The sequence below is a fragment of the Malaclemys terrapin genome, chromosome 1, assembly GCF_027887155.1.
Source record: "Malaclemys terrapin pileata isolate rMalTer1 chromosome 1, rMalTer1.hap1, whole genome shotgun sequence".
NCBI lineage: Eukaryota > Metazoa > Chordata > Testudines > Emydidae > Malaclemys > Malaclemys terrapin.
In genome coordinates this window covers 355,932,031-355,952,051 of record NC_071505.1, presented here as the reverse complement: position 1 = coordinate 355,952,051, position 20,021 = coordinate 355,932,031, and the positions used below count along the sequence as shown (strand labels likewise).

The 20,021-nt window shown below is 49.2% G+C and overlaps 1 protein-coding gene across 2 annotated transcripts in view; it reads right to left on the bottom strand.

Moving 5' to 3' along the window:
* Nucleotides 1-18,725, bottom strand: part of LCMT2 (leucine carboxyl methyltransferase 2) — an 86,490-nt gene extending 67,765 nt beyond the window's left edge. For both annotated transcript variants that reach the window (XM_054016115.1, XM_054016116.1), the window contains exons 1-8: nucleotides 18,635-18,725; nucleotides 14,892-15,016; nucleotides 12,704-12,785; nucleotides 12,147-12,327; nucleotides 11,106-11,262; nucleotides 10,449-10,638; nucleotides 9,784-9,891; nucleotides 9,052-9,142 (exon numbers count right to left, since the gene is read on the bottom strand). In XM_054016115.1, coding sequence (XP_053872090.1) covers nucleotides 9,052-9,142; nucleotides 9,784-9,891; nucleotides 10,449-10,638; nucleotides 11,106-11,262; nucleotides 12,147-12,327; nucleotides 12,704-12,785; nucleotides 14,892-15,016; nucleotides 18,635-18,679 — 979 coding nt within the window. In that variant the 5' untranslated portion in view covers nucleotides 18,680-18,725. The remainder of the gene's footprint in view (nucleotides 1-9,051; nucleotides 9,143-9,783; nucleotides 9,892-10,448; nucleotides 10,639-11,105; nucleotides 11,263-12,146; nucleotides 12,328-12,703; nucleotides 12,786-14,891; nucleotides 15,017-18,634) is intronic.
* Between the last annotated feature and the right edge of the window lie 1,296 nt (nucleotides 18,726-20,021).

Below are 20,021 nucleotides of genomic sequence, written 5' to 3'. Positions count from 1 at the left end.
CCTGATTAGGTGGTGTGTAGTAGATCCCTACCATAACATCACCCTTGTTTTTTACCCCTTTCATCCTTACCCAGAGACTTTCAACAAGTCTGTCGTCTATTTCCATTTCAACCTTAGTCTAAGCGTATACATATTTAATATATAAGGCAACACCTCCTCCCTTTTTTCCCTGCGTGTCCTTCCTGAGCAATATATATATATATACACACACACACACACACACCAGGGGTCCTCAAACTGGGGGTTGGGACCCATCAGGGGGTCAGGAGGTTATTACATGGGGGGTTGCAAGCTGTCAGTCTCCACCCCAAACCCCGCTTTGCATCCAGCATTTATAATGGGGTTAAATATATTAAAAAGTGATTTTAATTTATAAGTGGGGGGGTCGCACTCAGAGACTTGCTATGTGAAAAGGGTCACCAGAACATAATTTTGAGAACTACTGTTCTATATCAATATTCCAGTTATGCATATTATCCCACCAGGTCTCTCTGATGCCAACTATGTCATAGTTGTGTTTTTTCACTAGCATTTCTAGTTGTTCCTGCTTATTCCCCATACTTCTCACATTAGTATGCGGACATCTAAGATACTGATTTGATCCCACTCCTGCACCAGTTCTGTCTTGTCTCTCCTTTATCCCATCTCTAACAGCCCATGCTCCCCCCAAATTCCAAACCTTCTCCCAGGTCTCCATGTTCTTGACTTACCTGTGGGCTTTTGTCACCTGACCCCGTTGAACCTAGTTTAAAGCCCTCCTCATTAGGTTAGCCAGTCTGTATCCAAATAAGCTCTTCCCCTTCCTCAATAGGTGGACCCCATCTCTGCTTAGCAGACCTTCTTCCTGGAACATCATCCCATGGTCAAGGAACCCGAAGCCCTCCTGGCGACATCATCCTTGCAGCCAGGCATACACCTCGAGGATGCATCTGTCTCTGCCTGGGCCTCTACCCTTGACCAGAAGGATTGAAGAGAACACCACCTGTGCGCCGAACTCCTTCACCCTTACTTCTAGAGCCCTGTACTCATTTCTGATCTGCTATGGGTCATACCTTGCTGTATCATTAGTGCCCACATGGATGAGCAACATGGGGTAGTAGTCAGAGGGCCAGATGATCCTCGACAATCCCTCCATAACATCTCTGATACAGGCCCGTGGCAGACAGCATACCTCCCGCGATGCCATGTCAGGGCAACAGATGGGTGCTTCCGTCCCCCTCAGAAGAGAGTCACCAACCACCACTACCCTACGTTTCGTCCTGGAAGTGGTGGCTGTGATCCTCCCAGTCTTGGGGGTACATGGCTTCTCCTCCCTCCGGGGGCGATTCCTCATCACTTGTTGCCAGGGCAGCATATCTGTTTTCCATCACCATGGTGGGTGGGTTGGGAGTAGGGATGAAGCACTGCCTGCTGCCAGAAGTAACCAGCAGCCACTGTCCTCCCTGTGACAGAGCCATAACCTCCTCCTCCGGTGGTGTGACAGCAATCCTCAGTAACTGGATAGCTTCCTCAGCCTTGGATGTCTCCATGTGAATACTCTCGAGGAATTCCTCGTATGCACAGATGCTCCTCAGCCTAGCAACCTCCTCCTGTAAGTCTCCCACCTGCTTCCTGAAAGATTCCACCAGCAGGCGCCTCTCACACTGGATGGTCCCCTCAGCCTGGCTTTCTGAGAGTGGGAATTGCAGGCCCAGTCTCTGCTAATCCATGCCAGGATCTGGGTAGAGGCATCCATGGTTATGTTGTCTGTCTGAATACAGGCACAGGTGGAGGAGACAGGAGTACCGTTGGCACTGGCGATGGGGCCCTTCCTAACCATAGCGACTATATTTCAACTCCCTCTTAAACTCCCCTGTTTGCAGTCCCCTATTCAACAGCCATGGTTAAGGCAGTTTAACACTCCCCTGGAGAAATGGATTTTACCCCTGCCTCTGCCACAGAGTTACTATGTGGTGCTAGGCAAGTCTTATTTGCCGAAGTGCTGCATATTCACAGCTGCAAATGAAGTCAGTGGGTGATTTGAACATATGAAGTGCTATATAATGCTAAATACTCAGAAAAACTCAAACCCTAGGTACCTCAAATTGGGCAGGCAAAATTAGTGGATACTTCTAATCTTAATCTCTCTGTGGTTCAGTTGCCTGTGTGTAAAACAGGGATAATACCACCACTGCTCCTCACAGGGCTGTTCTGAAAATACTTTTCATAAATATTTGTGAAGCACTCAAATACAACTGGTAAGCTTATGAAGAAATAAATAATTCTGTATTCAGAGCAGTGTTTGAAAACTGCTATACTTAAGGCATGGGGCCATACATTGAACAATGGGACAAAACAAAATACTGAATAGCTGCTCATTCAACAAGCACTGTTCATCCTATGCACTGAATGAGGCAGGGGTCCTGTAGAAAAAACTAGAATGTTGGGATGGCCAAAAGCTTACTGACCCTCTGAGCCACATATAATTTTCAGAAGTTTGAGAGCCACAAGACACGCACAACCTTTATACATGCATTTTTTTAAATATTAACATCCTACTTCATAGATTCATAGATTCTAGGACTGGAAGGGACCTCGAGAGGTCATCGAGTCCAGTCCCCTGCCCGCATGGCAGGACCAAATACTGTCTAGATCATCCCTGATAGACATTTATCTAACCTACTCTTAAATATCTCCAGAGATGGAGATTCCACAACCTCCCTAGGCAATTTATTCCAGTGTTTAACCACCCTGACAGTTAGGAACTTTTTCCTAATGTCCAACCTAGACCTCCCTTGCTGCAGTTTAAGCCCATTGCTTCTTGTTCTATCCTTAGAGGCTAAGGTGAACAAGTTTTCTCCCTCCTCCTTATGACACCCTTTTAGATACCTGAAAACTGCTATCATGTCCCCTCTCAGTCTTCTCTTTTCCAAACTAAACAAACCCAATTCCTTCAGCCTTCCTTCATAAGTTACTGAATCATGGCTAATTACTGCTAGAGCTAGAGGCCTTGTGGGTCTCCATCCTGGTCATAAGTCTTTGGAAATCTGTTTGATATGTTGTCAAGGTGGTATGGAGGAGCTCGGTCAGATGTTTTGATTTTACTAACTTCATCAGAGAGTACAGAGATTCAGTCGTATGTTGTGCCGAAAACTGAAATGAGTCACACACTAGTCTTCTTGAGTTAGTATATTTCCTTTTGGGCACTTGCTTCTAGAACTTGATTGCAGACTGTGATTTATAAGTCACCTTGACAGCCTCATCCTCCTGGAGTGCCAATAGTTCCATTTCTACAGTAGATCTTTCAGTAACCACAGTTTTGGAAATCGGACAGCCATTGTTGATCACATCAAGCATGAATGGGTTTATAAGAAAGGCTAAGCAGGATCTCAACTTCTGCAAGTCTTCAAACTTGCCCCGAAAATCATCAAACAGGCCTCGTAATTTACCTCTGCATTCATCGAATTTGTGATCTTCTACTTTGATTTCAGGGAATGTGTTAGGGTTTGTCATCCTGGTTTGTCGTAGAAAGAGGACTTTTATACAAGAAAACACTTTCTGGCGGACACCAGGAAGACTGGCATCCTCAAAGACAGTTGGTAGTTCCAATTAAGTACCGGGTAAAGCTCCTGAGCTTAGCCCACGATCATCCTAGTGGCCATGCTGGGGTGAACAGGACCAACGACCATTTGGGGAAGTCATTCCACTGGGAAGTAATGGGCAAAGACGTTTCTACCTATGTCCGGTCTTGTGAGGTGTGCTAAAGAGTGGGAAAACCCCAAGACCAGGTCAAAGCCCCTCTCCAGCCACTCCCCATAATTGAGGTTCCATTTCAGTGAGTAGCTGTGGATATTCTGGGTCCTTTTCCAAAAAAGACACCCAGAGGAAAGCAGTACATATTGACTTTCATGGATTTTGTCACCTGATGGCCGGAAGCAGTTGCTTTAAGCAACACCAGAGCTAAAAGTGTGTGCCAGGGATTAACAGACATTTTTACCAGGGTAGGTTGGCCCTCCAACATCCTTACAGATTCGGGAACTAATTTCCTGGCAGGGACCATGAAAAGCTTGTGGGAAGCTCATGGGGTGAACCACTTGGTTGCCACCCCTTACCACCATCAAACAAATGGCCTGGTGGAGAAGTTTAATGGAACTTTGGCAGCCATGATACGTAAATTCATAAATGAGCACTCCAATGACTGGGACCTAGTGTTGCAGCAGTTGCTCTTTGCCTACAGGGCTGTACCACATCTGTTTAGGGTTTTTACCATATGAACTTGTGTATGGCCATGAGGTTAAGGGGCCATTACAGATGGTGAAGCAGCAATGGGAGGGGTTTATGCCTTCTCCAGGAACTAACATTCTAGACTTTGTAAGCAACGTACAAAACACCCTCCGAAACTCCTTAACCCTTGTTAGAGAAAACTTAAAAGATGCTCAGGAAGAACAAACAGTCTGGCATGATAAACATGCCAGAGAGCGTTCCTTCAAAGTAGGGGACCAAGTCATGGTCTTGAAGGCGCTTGTCTAGGCTGCTTCCCCACTCTGAAATTTAGGGTACAAATGTATGAAAACTTCTAAGCTTAACTACCAGCTTAGATCTGGTCCGCTGCCACCACTCCCAAAGCTAATTCCCTTCCCTGTGTAGCCTTGAGAGACTCTTCACCAATTCCCTGGTGAATACAGATCCAAACCCCTTGGATCTTAAAACGAGGAGAAATTAACCATCCTCCCCCCCCCTTCCTCCCACCAACACCATCCAACCCCCTTGGATCTAAACACAAGGAAAAATTAATCAGGTTCTTAAAAAGAAGGCTTTTAATTAAAGAAAAAGGTAAAAATCATCTCTGTAAAATCAGGATGGAAAAATAACTTTATAGGGTAATCAAACTTAGAGCTCAGAGGACCCCCCCCTCTAGCCTTAGGTTCAAAGTACAGCAAACAGAGATAAACACTCTAGCAAAAGGTACATTTACAAGTTGAGAAAACAAAGATAAACTAACACGCTTTGCCTGGCTGCTTACTTACAAGTTTGAAATATGAGAGACTTGTTCAGAAAGATTTGGAGAACCTGGATTGATGTCTAGTCCCTCTTGGTCCCAAGAGCGAACAACTTCCCAAACAAAGAGCACAAACAAAAGCCTCTCCCCCCCCCCCCCCCCAAGATTTGAAAGTATCTTGTCCCCTTATTGGTCCTTTGGGTCAGGTGTCAGCCAGGTTACCTGAGCTTCTTAACCCTTTACAGGTAAAAGGATTTTGGAGTCTCTGGCCAGGAGGGATTTTATAGTACTGTACACAGGAGAGCTGTTACCCTTCCCTTTATAGTTATGACAGTGCTCCAAGCCCATAAGATGGAAGCGTCGTGGGAACCATCTTATAGCATCTCCCACCTCAAACCTAAAGCCTAAGGTATACCATGTTAATTCTCTAAAGCCCTTTTATTCCAGAGAATTAAAGGTTTTCCAGTTTACAGCCCAGGGAGAAGATGACTACTACGAAGGGAAAAGTGACGGTGGCGTTGAAGAGGCGAACCTTTCCATGACCCTTGGACGTATGCAGCGATAGCAGATCAAGGAGCTGTACACTAGCTTCTCGCCGATGTTCTCAGCCACCTCAGGACGGACCGAATGGACATACCACTCCATTGACACAGGTAATGCTCGCCCAATTAGAGCTCAACCTTACCCGGTGTCTCCTCAAGCCAAAACTGCTATAGAACGGGAGATCCAGGACATGCTATAGATGGGTGTAATCCACCCCTCTAACAGTGCATGGGCATCTCCAGTGGTTCTAGTTCCCAAACCAGATAGGGAGATACGCTTTTGGGTGGACTACCGTAAGCTAAATGCTGTAACTCGCCCAGACAACTATCCAATGCCACACACAGATGAGCTATTGGACAAACTGGGACGTGCCCAGGTCATCTCTACCTTAGACTTAACCAAGGAGTACTGGCAAGTACCACTAGATGAACCCACCAAGGAAAGGTCAGCCTTCATCACCCATGCAGGGCTGTATGAATTTAATGTGCTCCCTTTCAGGCTACGAAATGCACCCACCACCTTCCAGAAACTTGTAGATGGTCTCCTAGCGGAATTGGGAGAATCTGCAGTCGCCTACCTTGATGATGTGGCCATTTTTTCTGATTCATGGGCAGAACACCTGGAGCATCTGCAAAAAGTCTTCGAGCGCATAAGGGAGGCAGGACTAACTGTTAAGGCTAAAAAGCGTCAAATAGGCCTAAACAGAGTGACTTACCTTGGAAACCAGGTGGGTCAAGGAACTATCAACCCCCTACAGCCCAAAGTGGATGCTATTCAAAAGTGGCCTGTCCCAAAGACAAAGAAACGGGTCCAATCCTTCTTAGGCTTGGCCGGATATTACAGGCGATTTGTACCGCACTACAGCCAAATAGCCACCCCACTGACAGACCTAGCCAAAAAGAAACAGCCAAATGCAGTTCAGTGGTCTGAAGAGTGTCAGAAGGCCTTTAACCAGCTTAAAACAACACTCATGTCTAACCCTGTGCTAAGGGCCCTAGACTTTGACAAACCTTTCCTAGTAACCACAGATGTATCCGAGCATGGTGTGGGAGCAGTTTTAATGCAGGAAGGACCGGATCAAGGATTCCATCCTGTCGTATGTCTCAGCAAATAACTGTCTGAGAGGGAAAGCCACTGGCCAATCAGCTAAAAGGAATGTTACGCCATTGTGTATGCTTTGGAAAAGCTACGCCCATGCGTTTGGGGACGGCATTTCCACCTGCAAACCAACCATGCTGCGCTGAAGTGGCTTCATGCCGTCAAGGACAATAACAAAACAAATTCTTTGATGGAGTTTAGCTCTCCAAGATTTTGATTTTGAAATACAACACATTTCAGGAGCTTCTAACAAAGTAGCTGATGCACTCTCCCGTGAAAGTTTCCCAGAATCAACTGGTTAAAATCATCCTTGAAATGTGGAAAATATTGTTAGGTTTTCTATATTCAGTAGTATATCTAGAGGTGCATGTGTCTTATTAATTCTGTTTTCTCCTAGAGCTCCAGGAAGAAATCACAGCCAGTGTGGAGCAGGCTGTCCAGCACCGTCTGTGATTTGGAGGGCGTGTTATAAACATATAGCTAAGGGTAACATAAAATCCCTCCTTATCTGTAAAGGGTTAAGAAGCTCAGATAAGCTGGTTGGCACCTGACCAGAAGGACCAATGGGGAAAGAAAGTACTTTCAAATCTGGGGGGGAGAAGGAGGGGGGATGCGGCTTTGTTTTGTGATGTGTGGGTGTTCTCTCCGGAGACAAAGGGAGAGACCAAGCAAGTAATCCAGCTCCCACTGAAATGATACTATTTTGGTAATATTAAATGTAAGTAATAGCAAGGAAATGCGTTACAGTATCTTTTGTTTCAGTTTGTGAATTTGCCTTGTGCTAAGAGGAAGGTTTATTCCTGGGTTTTTTTTTGTAATTTTAAAGTTTTGCCTAGAGGGGAAATCCTCTGTTTTGAATCTTTTGTTACCCTGTAAAGTTATCTTCCATCCTGATTTTACAGAGGTGATTCTTTTATCTTTAAATTAATTCTTCTTTTAAGAACCTGATTGATTTTTCATTGTTCTTAAGATCCAAGGGTTTGGGTCTGTGTTCACCTGTACCAACTGGTGAGGATATTATTCCCAAGCCTTCCCCAGGAAAGGGGGTGTAGGGCTTGGAAGAATATTTTGGGGAAATATGATTCCAACTTTCCATGATTCTTTGTCTAAATCACTTGGTGGTGGCAGCATACTGTTCAAGGACAAGGTGGAATTTGTGCCTTGGAAAAGTTTTTAACCTAAGCTGATAAAAATAAGCTTAGTGTTTTTTTCATGCGGGTCCCCATACCTGTACCCCAGGGTTCAGAGTGGGGAAGGAACCCTGACAAGGGCCTTGTGGGGAGGCAGGAGTGAGGAAATCAGAGAGACAGAGTCTAGAGAATGCCACAAATGAGCAGTGGGTGGGAGGGAGGAGTTGCAGCCAACATCCAGAATAATTTAAAACTAGAAGAGTGCAACAACCTGAAGGAATGAAAAGCTCTCACCACTCAGTCCCATTGAGCCAGGACACCAACATCGCAGGGTGCAATGCTGACCTCAGTGCTACTGTCAGGTTTCCCACCGCACTCTGAACTCTGGGGTACAGATGTGGGATCCGCATGAAAGACCCCTAAGCTTATATTCTACCAGTTTAGGTTAAAAACTTCCCCAAGGCACAAATTCCTTTCCTTGTCCTTGGACAGTATTGCTGCCACCACCAAGTGAATTGCACAAAAATTCAGGGAAGGGTCACTTGGAATCCCTATCCCCCCAAGCCTCTTTACCTCCTTTCCTGGGGAGGCTTGAGAATAATATACCAACTAATTGTCTTAGCAATTTGAGTACAGACCAGACCCTTTATCTTCAGGACACCAAAATCAATCAGGTTCTTAAAAGAAGAACTTTATCATCAAGAAAAAAGTAAAAGAATCACACCTGCAAAATCAGAATGGTAATAAAATGATTTAAAACACAGAGGACTCACCGCTGGACTCAGCTTCACAGTTACAAAAACAAGAATAAAACTACCTTTGTAGCATAGGAAAATTCACAAGCTAAAACAAGAGATAACCTAACGCATTTCCTTGCCTACTTACAATTTCTGTGATTTTAGATGGATCATTCTAGGTATATTTTCAGGAGATGTTGTACCTGCTTGGTCTCTCCCTCCATCCGGAGAGAGAACAAACAAAGAGAGCCACAAACAAATCTCCCCCCCCCCCAATTTGAAAGCATTGTCTTTCCTTATTGGTCATTCTGGTCAGGTGCCAACTAGGTTTATTTGAGCTTCTTAACCCCTTACAGGTAAAGCAATTTAGTACAACTGCCAAAGAGAGATTTTATGCTACCCTTCTCTCTATATTTATGACCGCTACAGATTGCAAAGTCATCATTAGCAGGAAGGGTGGAAAGGTCTGCTCAGATGGCAGAATCTCATGTGCTCTTTCTGGAGAAAGGCTATACCCCTGGATCTTTTCAGAGGCCTGTGCCAATGAGAGTCAGTTCATATTTACCTGGCATCTTGGAGAATAGAGGAGTCCAGGCAAGCTCTTTCCCCTTCGATGCAGCTAGGATAAAGTAATGTGAACATTTCAGGTGCCATTCCTGCAGCAAGCCAGAAAAGAGAAACTCAGATCTTTGCAGCAGGGGGGAGGGAGCGAAGGATGTAGGGGAAGGGCTGCAGGCCCACAGCAGATGGAGATAAGGTTAACCTGTTAGATTCCCAGACCCTATTAAAAATGATATTAAAGTAGCCAACAATGCACCAGGAAAGCTCTCCTTTTCCCTGTCTCTGGTGCAGGGACCGCACTGCTATAATCCAGGCACTTTACCTCAGGTCTGGTCTTGAGCCCACTTGGAGACTGAAGCTAGGGAAGAGGCCCACTCAGGAAGTAAGCTACAGCACTAGGGCCTGCACTGACTTCTGGGAAGTTTAGGGAACGGGGTCTGACTCTGCCCATGGGATGGGGCCTGTGCAGCCAGCTGTAGGAGCAGGAGGCAGGCAGTCACTGAAACATATATTAAAAGGCCAGAACATCTGCTGCCTGCCCCAGCTTCATGGGAAGCTTCCCAGCGGGCTCCATGTTAACTGGGTCTCAGATTCCCAGGGCTTCTTCTGTCTACCTAGTAACACCTATATCCCCAGCAGCACCTGCGCAACCAGCCCCATGACCATAAGGGAAGCTACAGTGCACAGCCCCTTAGAGCCAGGTCCCTGGCATAAGAAAGAAAGGGGGTAAAGTTACCTCATATTCATCAAAGGGCTCCAGAGCCTGCACTCTCCGTCGCTCATCTTCGGGGATAAAGCTGGCGTAGAACTCATTCATATCAAGGACACTGCACTTAGCCCATCCCTAAAACAGAGACCCACATTCCCTCAGGGACAGAGCATAACCCGCTCCACTCCTTCACAGCAGGGGCTTCACTCCCCCAGTGACAGACTCCCAACCTGCTCCCAGCCCTAAAACATAGTCAAACTGGCAGTGCTGGCCAGATTCCCACACAATTGGCTGGCCCGAACATGGACAGTCCCCATGGTGGGGGCATACCTCCTGGCTGCAGGATTCACATCCTGAGCATGTTGCTGTGACTAACTCAGAGTCAACACTCATTGCACCCCAGCTAATAGGTCCTGAACTTGTGGGACCCTCTGAAGGATGCAGCTTCACCACAATGAGCAGTGTACTAGCTCCTGCATGGAGAGAGCTGTCAGACAAGGGAAGGTGCTCTAAGAGACTGGGCATGGGGAGAGGAGGCCATGTGGCTGCTGGAGAGGGTAGTGCCTCTTATGCCTAGCCTGGTTCTGACCAACCCACACCAAAGCCCAGTGAGAACATCCCTGCCTTCTGAAGTTATGCTCTTTCCCAGATGGCTCAGACCCCACACCTTCTCCGGGACCATAACCACCTACCCGCTGGAGAAAGCGTCTCCTCTGCGCCTCACAATCGGGATACTGGGCCAGGGCATGCAGCACAGAATTCAGCTGGCTGAAGTGCTGCTGCATGATGCGACCAAAGGGGTCCTCGGGGTGCATCTGCTCATAGACCACAAACTGTGCACAGGGGAAGTGCTGAGCTGCCCACTGGATCAAAGCATCCGACCTGTCAAAGCCACAGGCAGAGGAGAGAAATTGAGAAGGCTGTGGCCCCAGCAGGGATGGGAGCAGGCACCAGGATCCTTCCTGCAGATCCACAGAGGGTGCCACTGGAGGTGGTTCTTCTGTTTGGAGGGAAGTGTGCTGAGCAGAGAAGCCTCTGGTGCTGGGAAGCTGCAAGAGCCATCCCCCAGCTGCCCAGAGGGCTCGAGGAGCTGCCAGGATCCAGAGCCATTCCCATTTGAGATGTAGTTCTGCACATTACCGACTTAACAAAGGGATTTACCCCATGGCAGCTCTAACTAAGTAGCTACCAGTGGCTTCCACAATTCACCCAGGGAACAGCCAAAAGGGTCTAGATACAGGTCTCCAGGATCAGACTTCCCTCTCTCAGACCCTCTCCACATACTAATACTGTCCTCACTGCACCCACTTAGGCACCTAGCTAACAGGGAAGAGAGTGAGCCAACCAACCTGCTGATCTCCATGTAAGTGAGCACCACTTCTGCTAAAAGCATGGTGGGAACCTCAGGGTCCAGGCCTGCCTCCTTTAGGGCTTGTTCCAGCTTAGACAGCTCAGATAAATCCACTCCCAGCAATTTATAATCCTCCACAGCAAAGCTCATGGCTCCTGGGGGAAAACAATCAAGACACCCTCATTACAACACTAACCTCTTGCTGATATGCTGGCAGCAGCAGGAGTGACAGGTACACCCACACGAGACAACCCACTCTCAACAGTGTCCCCACCCCCACTGACAGCATGTGGGGGCAGAAGCTAAGTTCCCTCTAAGCTGCGCAGCTGCACAGCAGCCTATTAAGTGCCATGCAGGCACTCAGGGATGTGTCGGGGAGAGGCGCCCCTAACCCAGCCCCAGCCCCATCCCCTGCCCTGCCGCGGCCGGGGGAGAGATGCCTCTCCCCCCGCAGCCCAGATGCTGCTGTGGGGAGAGAGAGCTGGGGGGAGTCCTCGCTCCCCACTGTAGCCCCAGGGCAGCCTGAACCCCAAACCCCTCATCCCTGGCCCCACCCCAGAGCCCGCACACTCCCATCCCAATCCTCTGCCCCAGCCCTGAGCCCCTCATCCTCGGCCCCAGCTCAGAGCCTGCACCCCCAGCCGGAGTCCTCACCCCCCCGCACCCTAACCCTCTGCCCCAGCCCTGGGCCCCCTCCCATACTCCGAACCCCTTGGCCCCACCCCCGCCACATGAATTTTGTTATGTGCACCAATATGGAGGTGATGTGTCACCTGGTGCACATAACAAAATTAATTCCACACATATGTGGGAAAAATTAGAAGGAACACTGGGCAGGAGACTGGGAAAACCCGTGCCACAGACTCCCATCGCTAATAGACCACAGAGGGACAATGTCAAGAATGGTCTGCAAAAGGCCCAGGAAACTTACAACCAGTGTATTCCCAGTATCCCTTTTGCACACGCCACCTACATACTCTGCATCTGATGACAGGTAAGTTGCATTCTGGCTAGCCTGCTGCAGCCAGAAACGTCATACCTGATTCTCTCCCTCCAACTCCTCCCACGACCATGGCCAGGTCCTTCGTACCCTTGATCAGAGCAGCTTTTCGGCTTGCTACACTTGGGAAATCTACCTCATATACCACAGTGCAACTCAGAAGACCCACAGCCTTGAGGCGGAAATACAGGGAGTCAAAGCCAGCACCAAAAGAAAGGATCTGTGTGGGGAGGGTGGGGGGGGAAGAGAGAGAAATGTTATTTAACTCCAGCAGCAGCCTGGGTATTTGCAGGGCACAAAGCACCAGAGTATGTAGGTGCCAACATCCATGGGGCATTAGCCTGGCATGGCAAAGCCCCGGTAGTAGGAACATGTACACAGACAGTGCCCCCCTCCCAATGATTTTGTCTCCTCTGCCCAGGCTCAAAGAACTAAAGTGGGCAACTAATGGTGCCAGTCTTATATACCCATCTGTGCCTTCCTGGGAAGGGATCATAGGGGATATGCCACACTAATGCAGATCACAGACACCCCGCAACTCTTCCCAGACCCACAATGGGAGCTCAGCCCCTGCACTCCTCCCCCAGAGAATTCACCTGTCTCCTGGGGTGGCCTTGACTCTGTCGCAGAAACTCTCGCACACAATGATCCACAGCTCGGGCCCGGACATAGTAACCCCTAGGAAATAAAATCCAACTGTTGTATCCAGATTTCCCCTTTCACTCAAAAACACCACACTCCCCAGCTGGTGGGAACCTCACCCCTTTCCTTCAGAACCCATTCCTTTCCCAAAAGGCCTCATTCCCTCCTCCTCTACTTCACACCGCTGTGATTCCCCTGTGCTGCAGAAGAGCATGCATAGCCCATTCCCGCTACTCTAGCCCCTGAAGTGGAGTAGGCAGTCTGGAGCTTGCTTCCTTTCCCCTTTGCTGCCTCCAGCTGGTAAATGTGCTTCTCACAGCCCGGCAGCTACCACTGTCCTTCCTTCCCAAGGCCACTCCAGGCCTACTGAGGACATGGAGGGTCCAGGAGGGCAGAGCTGGTAGCTGAGCGGTGGGGAAGTATGCCCAGGATGTCCTCTGAAGTGAAATGGCCCATTCATTACCACTGGTGTTCTCCTCCCCCATCTTCTAGTCTCAGCATTACATGCCTGTGGCCTGCACCAAGCATGCCTATTCCCAGCTCCCAGCACAGACCCATTCAATTGTGCCTAATGCTGGAAATCAATGGGCCTCTTCTGGCACAAAACTGATTCATCCTGACCACGACTCCCGTGCCATCCTCTATGGTGTCATTGACAGCTAGAGCCTCCCACATAAGCCTCTACTACACCAGGCAAAAGAGAGACTGAAAGCACTCTCACTCCTCCTCCAGTGAGATTTGTAACTCTTCATCCTTTGATTTAAGGAAAAATGTCTGTTCCCCTAAGGATTCAAATGAGTAAATCGCAAAAGAGCTACTAATGAAACTACCTGCAAGCAGTGGTGCTAAAGTTTTATGGAATGGTAAGTTTTGAAATATTTCTAAACTGGGACAATCCAGTGACATAGATTTTATGAAAGTTAATAGCCTTCTTCCCTAGACCTGTGGAAAAAAAGTTTAACTGTGATGGGGTGTCCACACCACATGAACCCTGAGCATGGTAATGTGTGCCAGAAAGGGCCAATTAATCTTATATGCTGCAGGGGAACCAGACACTAATAAGGTCTAATGGCAGATGAAGCCCAGCTGAGGGAAGGAGCAGGGATAGGAGCGTACGGTCAGGAAGTGAGAGAAGGAGGGGATGGCAGGATGACTTCTGCAGTCACTCACTAGAGAAAAAGAGAGTTGGCCAAGGTCAAGGAGTAAATCCAGAGACAGGATAAGCCTTGGATCCTGCCCTGGACTAGGGAATTTGACAAGTGGTTAAGAAGGTAAAGTAGCCACAGAGAGAGGCAGAAGCTCCAGTGGTAAACCCATAGATATGCAAAGAGATGAAGAGGTGGAGCAGGAAAGAGCCCAGGGAAACAGCAACAGGGTCTGAGAATTAGCAGACCTAGGTTGCTAGTTACAGGGTCCCTGGGCTAGACCACAGTAGCAGATGGGCCCAGGTTCCCCTACCAGCCACTGCAAAAGTGGCAAACAAACTGGAGTTGAAACAGAAGATTGCCTGAAACAGCACAAGGACAGCTTGTCCGGTGGGATTTTGTTACCTCAGAACTGGAGGACTATACAGTGACTCGGCCAAAGGGACGAGTCATAAAGAAGGAGAACCCTGAGTCCCGGAGAGAGAGGCCACAGTACAAGCAACCAATAGAAAGGGGTGTGAAATGGGCGCAAGGGCTAATTCCCAAACCCAGCCATAAGGAGGTGCACCTGCAGTGAGTGGAACCCTGTTACACCATCTGAAAATTTTAAAACCTATCTTTGGGGGGAGCCTATAATTCAGGAACTCCATTACCAAATGACACTAAAATTGCACCCTAAAGTATACTTGTGCCCCTGTTGTTGCACAGTAACATTTAGGACAATCTCACTGTGCACATGGATCTTAGAACACTCCGAAAAATTACCTCAACATTGAGCATAGCTTTCTGCTCAATCATGACAGTGCATTTCCATTATTAAGAAAAAGAATGACCAAGACTGAAGGCCAAGCTAGGATTTACTGACAGTACAGAACAATGGAAGCTCTACCCACAAAATAAAATCAATCACAGCATATCCCCTCTCCCACTAAGTAACAGTAGCCCCTCCTACTGAACCAAGAAACAAGAACCAAACAAACCAAAGCCCATTCCTCACCAATGAATCAGCGGTGCTCGTCTGCATCTCTTGGTAACGAAGTACTGTAGGAAGCCATCCTGGATGTAGCCAAGAGCAGCGGTGGAGCATTTACTGACAATACTGCTGTCGTTAGTGCCCTGAATCTGAACAGGGAACAAGGAGAAGGCCTGCTCACTCACATTCTGTCTGCTGATGCCTACCTAGGAGTAGCCATAAGGAAACAGCTGGATCTAAACAGGGTAGCGCAGGCCCTTTCCTCCTTTAGAAACCAAGTTAATCCATCCCTTGGAGACTCACAGGCCCAGTGAGTTTCCTCAATGTCCAAGTGAAACATGTTGCCCGGCAGCAGGGCTAGGGCACTGACAGACTACACACTTCTGCTGTATCCATAGATACACTATCCCCATCCACCACACCAGTCATGGGGACTCATCAATGGCATATGTGAGGTCAGGAGACTAGAGCATCAGTGGCCCAATATGCAGTCCAAAACTGATACATGAATTCTTTGTGCCGCAGTGTAACCCTATGCCATAGGCATCAGAGGCAGAGAGAGTTCCTCTCTTCTTCTGTAAAGACTGCAAAGCCGTACTAGAAAGGGAGTCAGGACCTTGTTCAGGATCCTGCATCTATCGCTCTTGCCCCACCCCATGATGGCAGAACACTCCCATCATCACTGAAGTTACACTAGGAAAATATGTAATATTTATAATGTGATTGAGCAGCTAAGGTGAAGCCAGCCTCCTCTCTGCAGAGGCCTCTACCCCAGAACCCCAGGCAGCACAAAGTGCCTCAATAGGCCCCACCTCATCCCCACTGCTTCCTCCTGACTGTTGCCACAGGCCAATGGTTCTCAACCAAGGGTACGCGTACCCCTGGGGATACACAGAGGTCTTCCAGGGGGTATATTAACTCATCTAGATAGTTGCCTAATTTTACAACAGGCTACATAAAAAGCACTAGCAAACTCAGTACAAACTACAATTTCATACAATGACTTGTTTATACTGCTCTATATACCATACACTGAAATGTAACTGCAATGTGCAGACCTCTGAGCTTGGACTAAAGCTGGAACTCTGGTACCCTCCCACCCTGCAGAGTCCTAGAGCCCAGGCTCAATCAATGAAACAGAAAGACCTCAGGGCCCCACCTCTCTGTGCCAGGGGCATCACAAGAGTGAGCAAGAGGGACAGAGTCTCACAAGCACACCCAGCCCCACCCTCCAATCCAGATGGGGGCAAGTAGGCTCAGCCCAGCAGTATCAAAGTGTGGAGGGGCTTAGTGTGAGGTCCATATGGGGGAGGATCTGGATGCACAGGGGCTTGTTGGGGAGTTCTGGGTGCAGGAGGAATGAGACTCTGCGGGTTCCAGGTGAAGATGGTTGGGGCTCAGCACTGGGGGGTCCAGATACATGGAGGGGGCAGCTCCGCCTACAGTGACTCCTCCCCTGCGGCTGGGGAGCAATGAGGGCAGGAAGCAGGGGGTGTATGGTGCTTTCTGCAGCCAGGGGAGATTTCTGGGAGAAGCTCTGACCTGGTCCCAGGAGCAGCCCATGCAAGGGAAGAAGTAGTCCTGTCCTTCCCCAGCCAGGACTAGCAGCTAGACCTGCTCGGGCATCCCCAGCCCTGCCCCTCCTCAGCTCCAGGCGCACTGCAATAGCAAGCACTTCCATGCTCAGCCCTGCTGTGATTTACATCTCTGCCAGCTGCTCCAGGTACCAAAACCAAGATGCCTATGTTGCCCGGGAGGGGAATCTTACCACTCTTGTGGCTTCTCTTTGCTTCCTGTCAGAAGTCTTTCTTCTGTGGGGAAGCAAAGAAATCTGCCAGGGCCATGAATTCTGCACGAGTAGTGGTGCAAAATTTCCTCAGAAGTAAGTCATGCTGCACATGCACATTTCACACTCTTTGGAGCAACAGTTTACTTCCAAGCTGAGACAGAGTTCTTAACTTAACCCTCAATATCTGAAATACTGCTTTCCACACTGGCAATGGGTGCTATACCCTAGCTAGTTTCTCAAATGCGGCCACCAGGAGATTTTCTTGCACCCACAGCCTCCTGGGCAGTGACTGGGGGAGGCAGGGCAAAGCAGTGGATCCTCCCCCAGGGCCACCTCCCCACCTGGAGCCACAAATGCCAGAGAAGCAAGCAGCCAGTGAGTTCCCCACCTTCCTGGGGATGGTGAAGCTTGGGCTTCAGGCTTCAGCCCTAGGGTGGCAAGCAGCAGGCTCTGGTCGTGGAACTTCGGGTTCTGGCCCTGAGCTCACCACATACACACTCCTCATCGCCCCTGACCCCCACTGTCTCTCCCGGCCCTGGGACTCTAGCCTCCAGCAGTGGGACTCTGGCCTCAGGGCCCTGGCCACACAGGCGCTGGCTCTGCCCCCCCCCCCCCACACACACACACATCACCCCTGGCCCCCACTGCCACCCCAGGCTCCCATCCAACCTCCCATTACCCCTGGACCCCACTGTCTCCGTGCTCACTTCCCCATCCAGGGTTTAATTTGTCCCCGGGTTGCAAGGCTGAGTAAGTCTGCTGTGAAAATTTATATTTATATATTTGTTGATATCACTCTGCTGTGAAACTTACTAGCTAGCAAGTCTTTTTAAAAAAGCAACCAAAAAGCAAAAGAAACAACAAAAGACAAGAATATGCAAAATATCTTATTTGTGTATCTATTTTCTTTAGGTCCAGTAAAGAATAGACACAATTGTAAATTATTTTTATTATCCAGTCTGCAAAAAAACTCTTCATGAATAAATTAGAATATTTTGCCGCATATATGCATATTTAAGTCCATTAATGGCTATTAGCCAGGATGGGTAAGGAATGGTGTCCCTAGCCTGTCTGTCTGTCAGAGGGTGGAGGTGGATGGCAGGAGAAAGATTCATAGATTCATAGATTCTAGGACTGGAAGGGACCTCGAGAGGTCATCGAGTCCAGTCCCCTGCCCGCATGGCAGGACCAAATACTGTCTAGACCATCCCTGATAGACAGATCAGATCACTTGATTGTTACCTGTTAGGTTCACTCCCTCTGGGGCACCTGGCATTGGCCACTGTCGGTAGACAGGACTGGGCAACATGGACCTTTGGTCTGACCCAGTACGGCCGTTCTTATGTTATTTGTTTTTCCTAAAGTTAATTAAGAATTTTAGGGGAAACTGTCAAAGCAGCCACCAGCAAGAGTTGGTGGCCTCACTGGGCGATGCGCTGCAGAAGGGACACCCAGAAGGGGTGAGACAGTCGCGCCCCACGTGTGCACAGCAGGGCCAGGTGACTTGTCATAAAATGGGTTTCAGAACAGCAGCCGTGTTAGTCTGTATCCGCAAAAAGAAGAACAGGAGCACTTGTGGCCCCTTAGAGACTAACACATTTATTAGAGCATAAGCTTTCGTGGGCTCCGAAGAAGTGGGCTGTAGCCCACGAAAGCTTATGCTCTAATAAATGTGTTAGTCTCTAAGGGGCCACAAGTGCTCCTGTTCTTCTTGTCATGAAATGCTGCGGGCGGATCTGCAACCTGGGAAACCCTCCGCCGGGAGCCGCCATCCCCGCCACACCCCCGCGAGGCGGAGCTCGGGGCAGGTCCCCGGCCGCGCGGGGACACGGGGCGGGCAGGGAGGTGATGTGCTCGCTGCACCGACCCGCCCTGGGGCCCGGGCTGCCCGAGCCGCGCCGGCGCGAACCCCGCAGCGCCCCCGGGACGGGTCCCCCGCCGGGCGGGCCAAGGCCGCGCGATCCCGGCGCTCACTCACCGCCTCGTCCCGCGCCGCGCGCCGCCCCCTCCCGCTCCGGCCCATCCCACCGCTGCCGAGCAACCGGCGCCCTCACTCGAGCAGTGAGAAAACTCCTGGTGTGCAGAGTGGCCCGCCTGAGACCATAGAGAGCGGCTTCCGGCGGCGCCCAGGAGACACCCGCCCAGGGTGATAGAGCTCAGCCTCCGGGGCGGATAGAGCGGTCCGCCACAGTGAGACTATTGGTCAGCCGCTATGGTCGCGGATGGAGGGAAGGGCGGGGCTAAAGGCTGATCGAAGAAAGGGGCGGGGGGAAATCGGTATTTCCCTCCTCTCCCCTCCCCCATCGCCTTAGCTGAGTCCGGCGGGGGTCCGGTCCGGCGCCCAAACCGGGCTCCTCTGCCGCGCTGAGGGGAGAGTGGGCAGGGACGGGGGTGGGGCTGTGCACTTTGACTCCCCAGCGCACAATGTGCCAGAAAACTCAACATGCTGTGCAGAGTCTTGTCAAACTTCGCACAATTCCACAGGTTTTATTTGTCAAATGGCTGGGGAGCACAGGCCAGTGGAGATCACAGGGCAGCTCCCCCCAGTATCCTGTCTGCCGACAGTGGCCAAGGCCAGGGGTCCCGGAGGGGGTGAACCCAACAGGCAATGATCAAGTGATCTCTCTCCTGCCATCCATCCCCACCCTCTGACAGACAGAGGCTAGGGACACCATTCCTTACCTGTCCTGGCTAATAGCCATTAATGGACTTAACCACCATGAATGTATCCAGTTCTCTTTTAAACCCTGTGATAGGCCTAGCCTTCACAACCTCCTCATGCAAGGAGTTGCACAAGTTGACTGTACGCTTTGTGAAGAACTTCCTTTTATTTGTTTTAAACCTCCTGACCATTAATTTCATTTGGTGGCCCCTAGTTCTTGTATTATGGGAACGAGTAAATAACTTTTCCTTATTCACTTACTCCACACCACTCATGATTTTATATACCTCTATCATATCTCCCCTTAGTCTCCTCTTTTCCAAGCTGAAAAGTCCTAGCCTCTTTAATCTCCTCATATGGGACCTGTTCCAAACCCCTAATCATTTTAAAAAGAAGAACAGGAGTACTTGTGGCATCTTAGAGACTAACAAATTTATTAGAGCATAAGCTTTCGTGGACTACAGCCCACTTCTTCGGATGCATATAGAATGGAACATATATTGAGGAGATATATATACACACATACAGAGAGCATAAACAGGTGGGAGTTGTCTTACCAACTCTGAGAGGCCAATTAATTAAGAGAAAAAAAAACTTTTGAAGTGATAATCAAGCTAGCCCAGTACAGACAGTTTGATAAGAAGTGTGAGAGTACTTACAAGGGGAGATAGAGTCAATGTTTGTAATGGCTCAGCCATTCCCA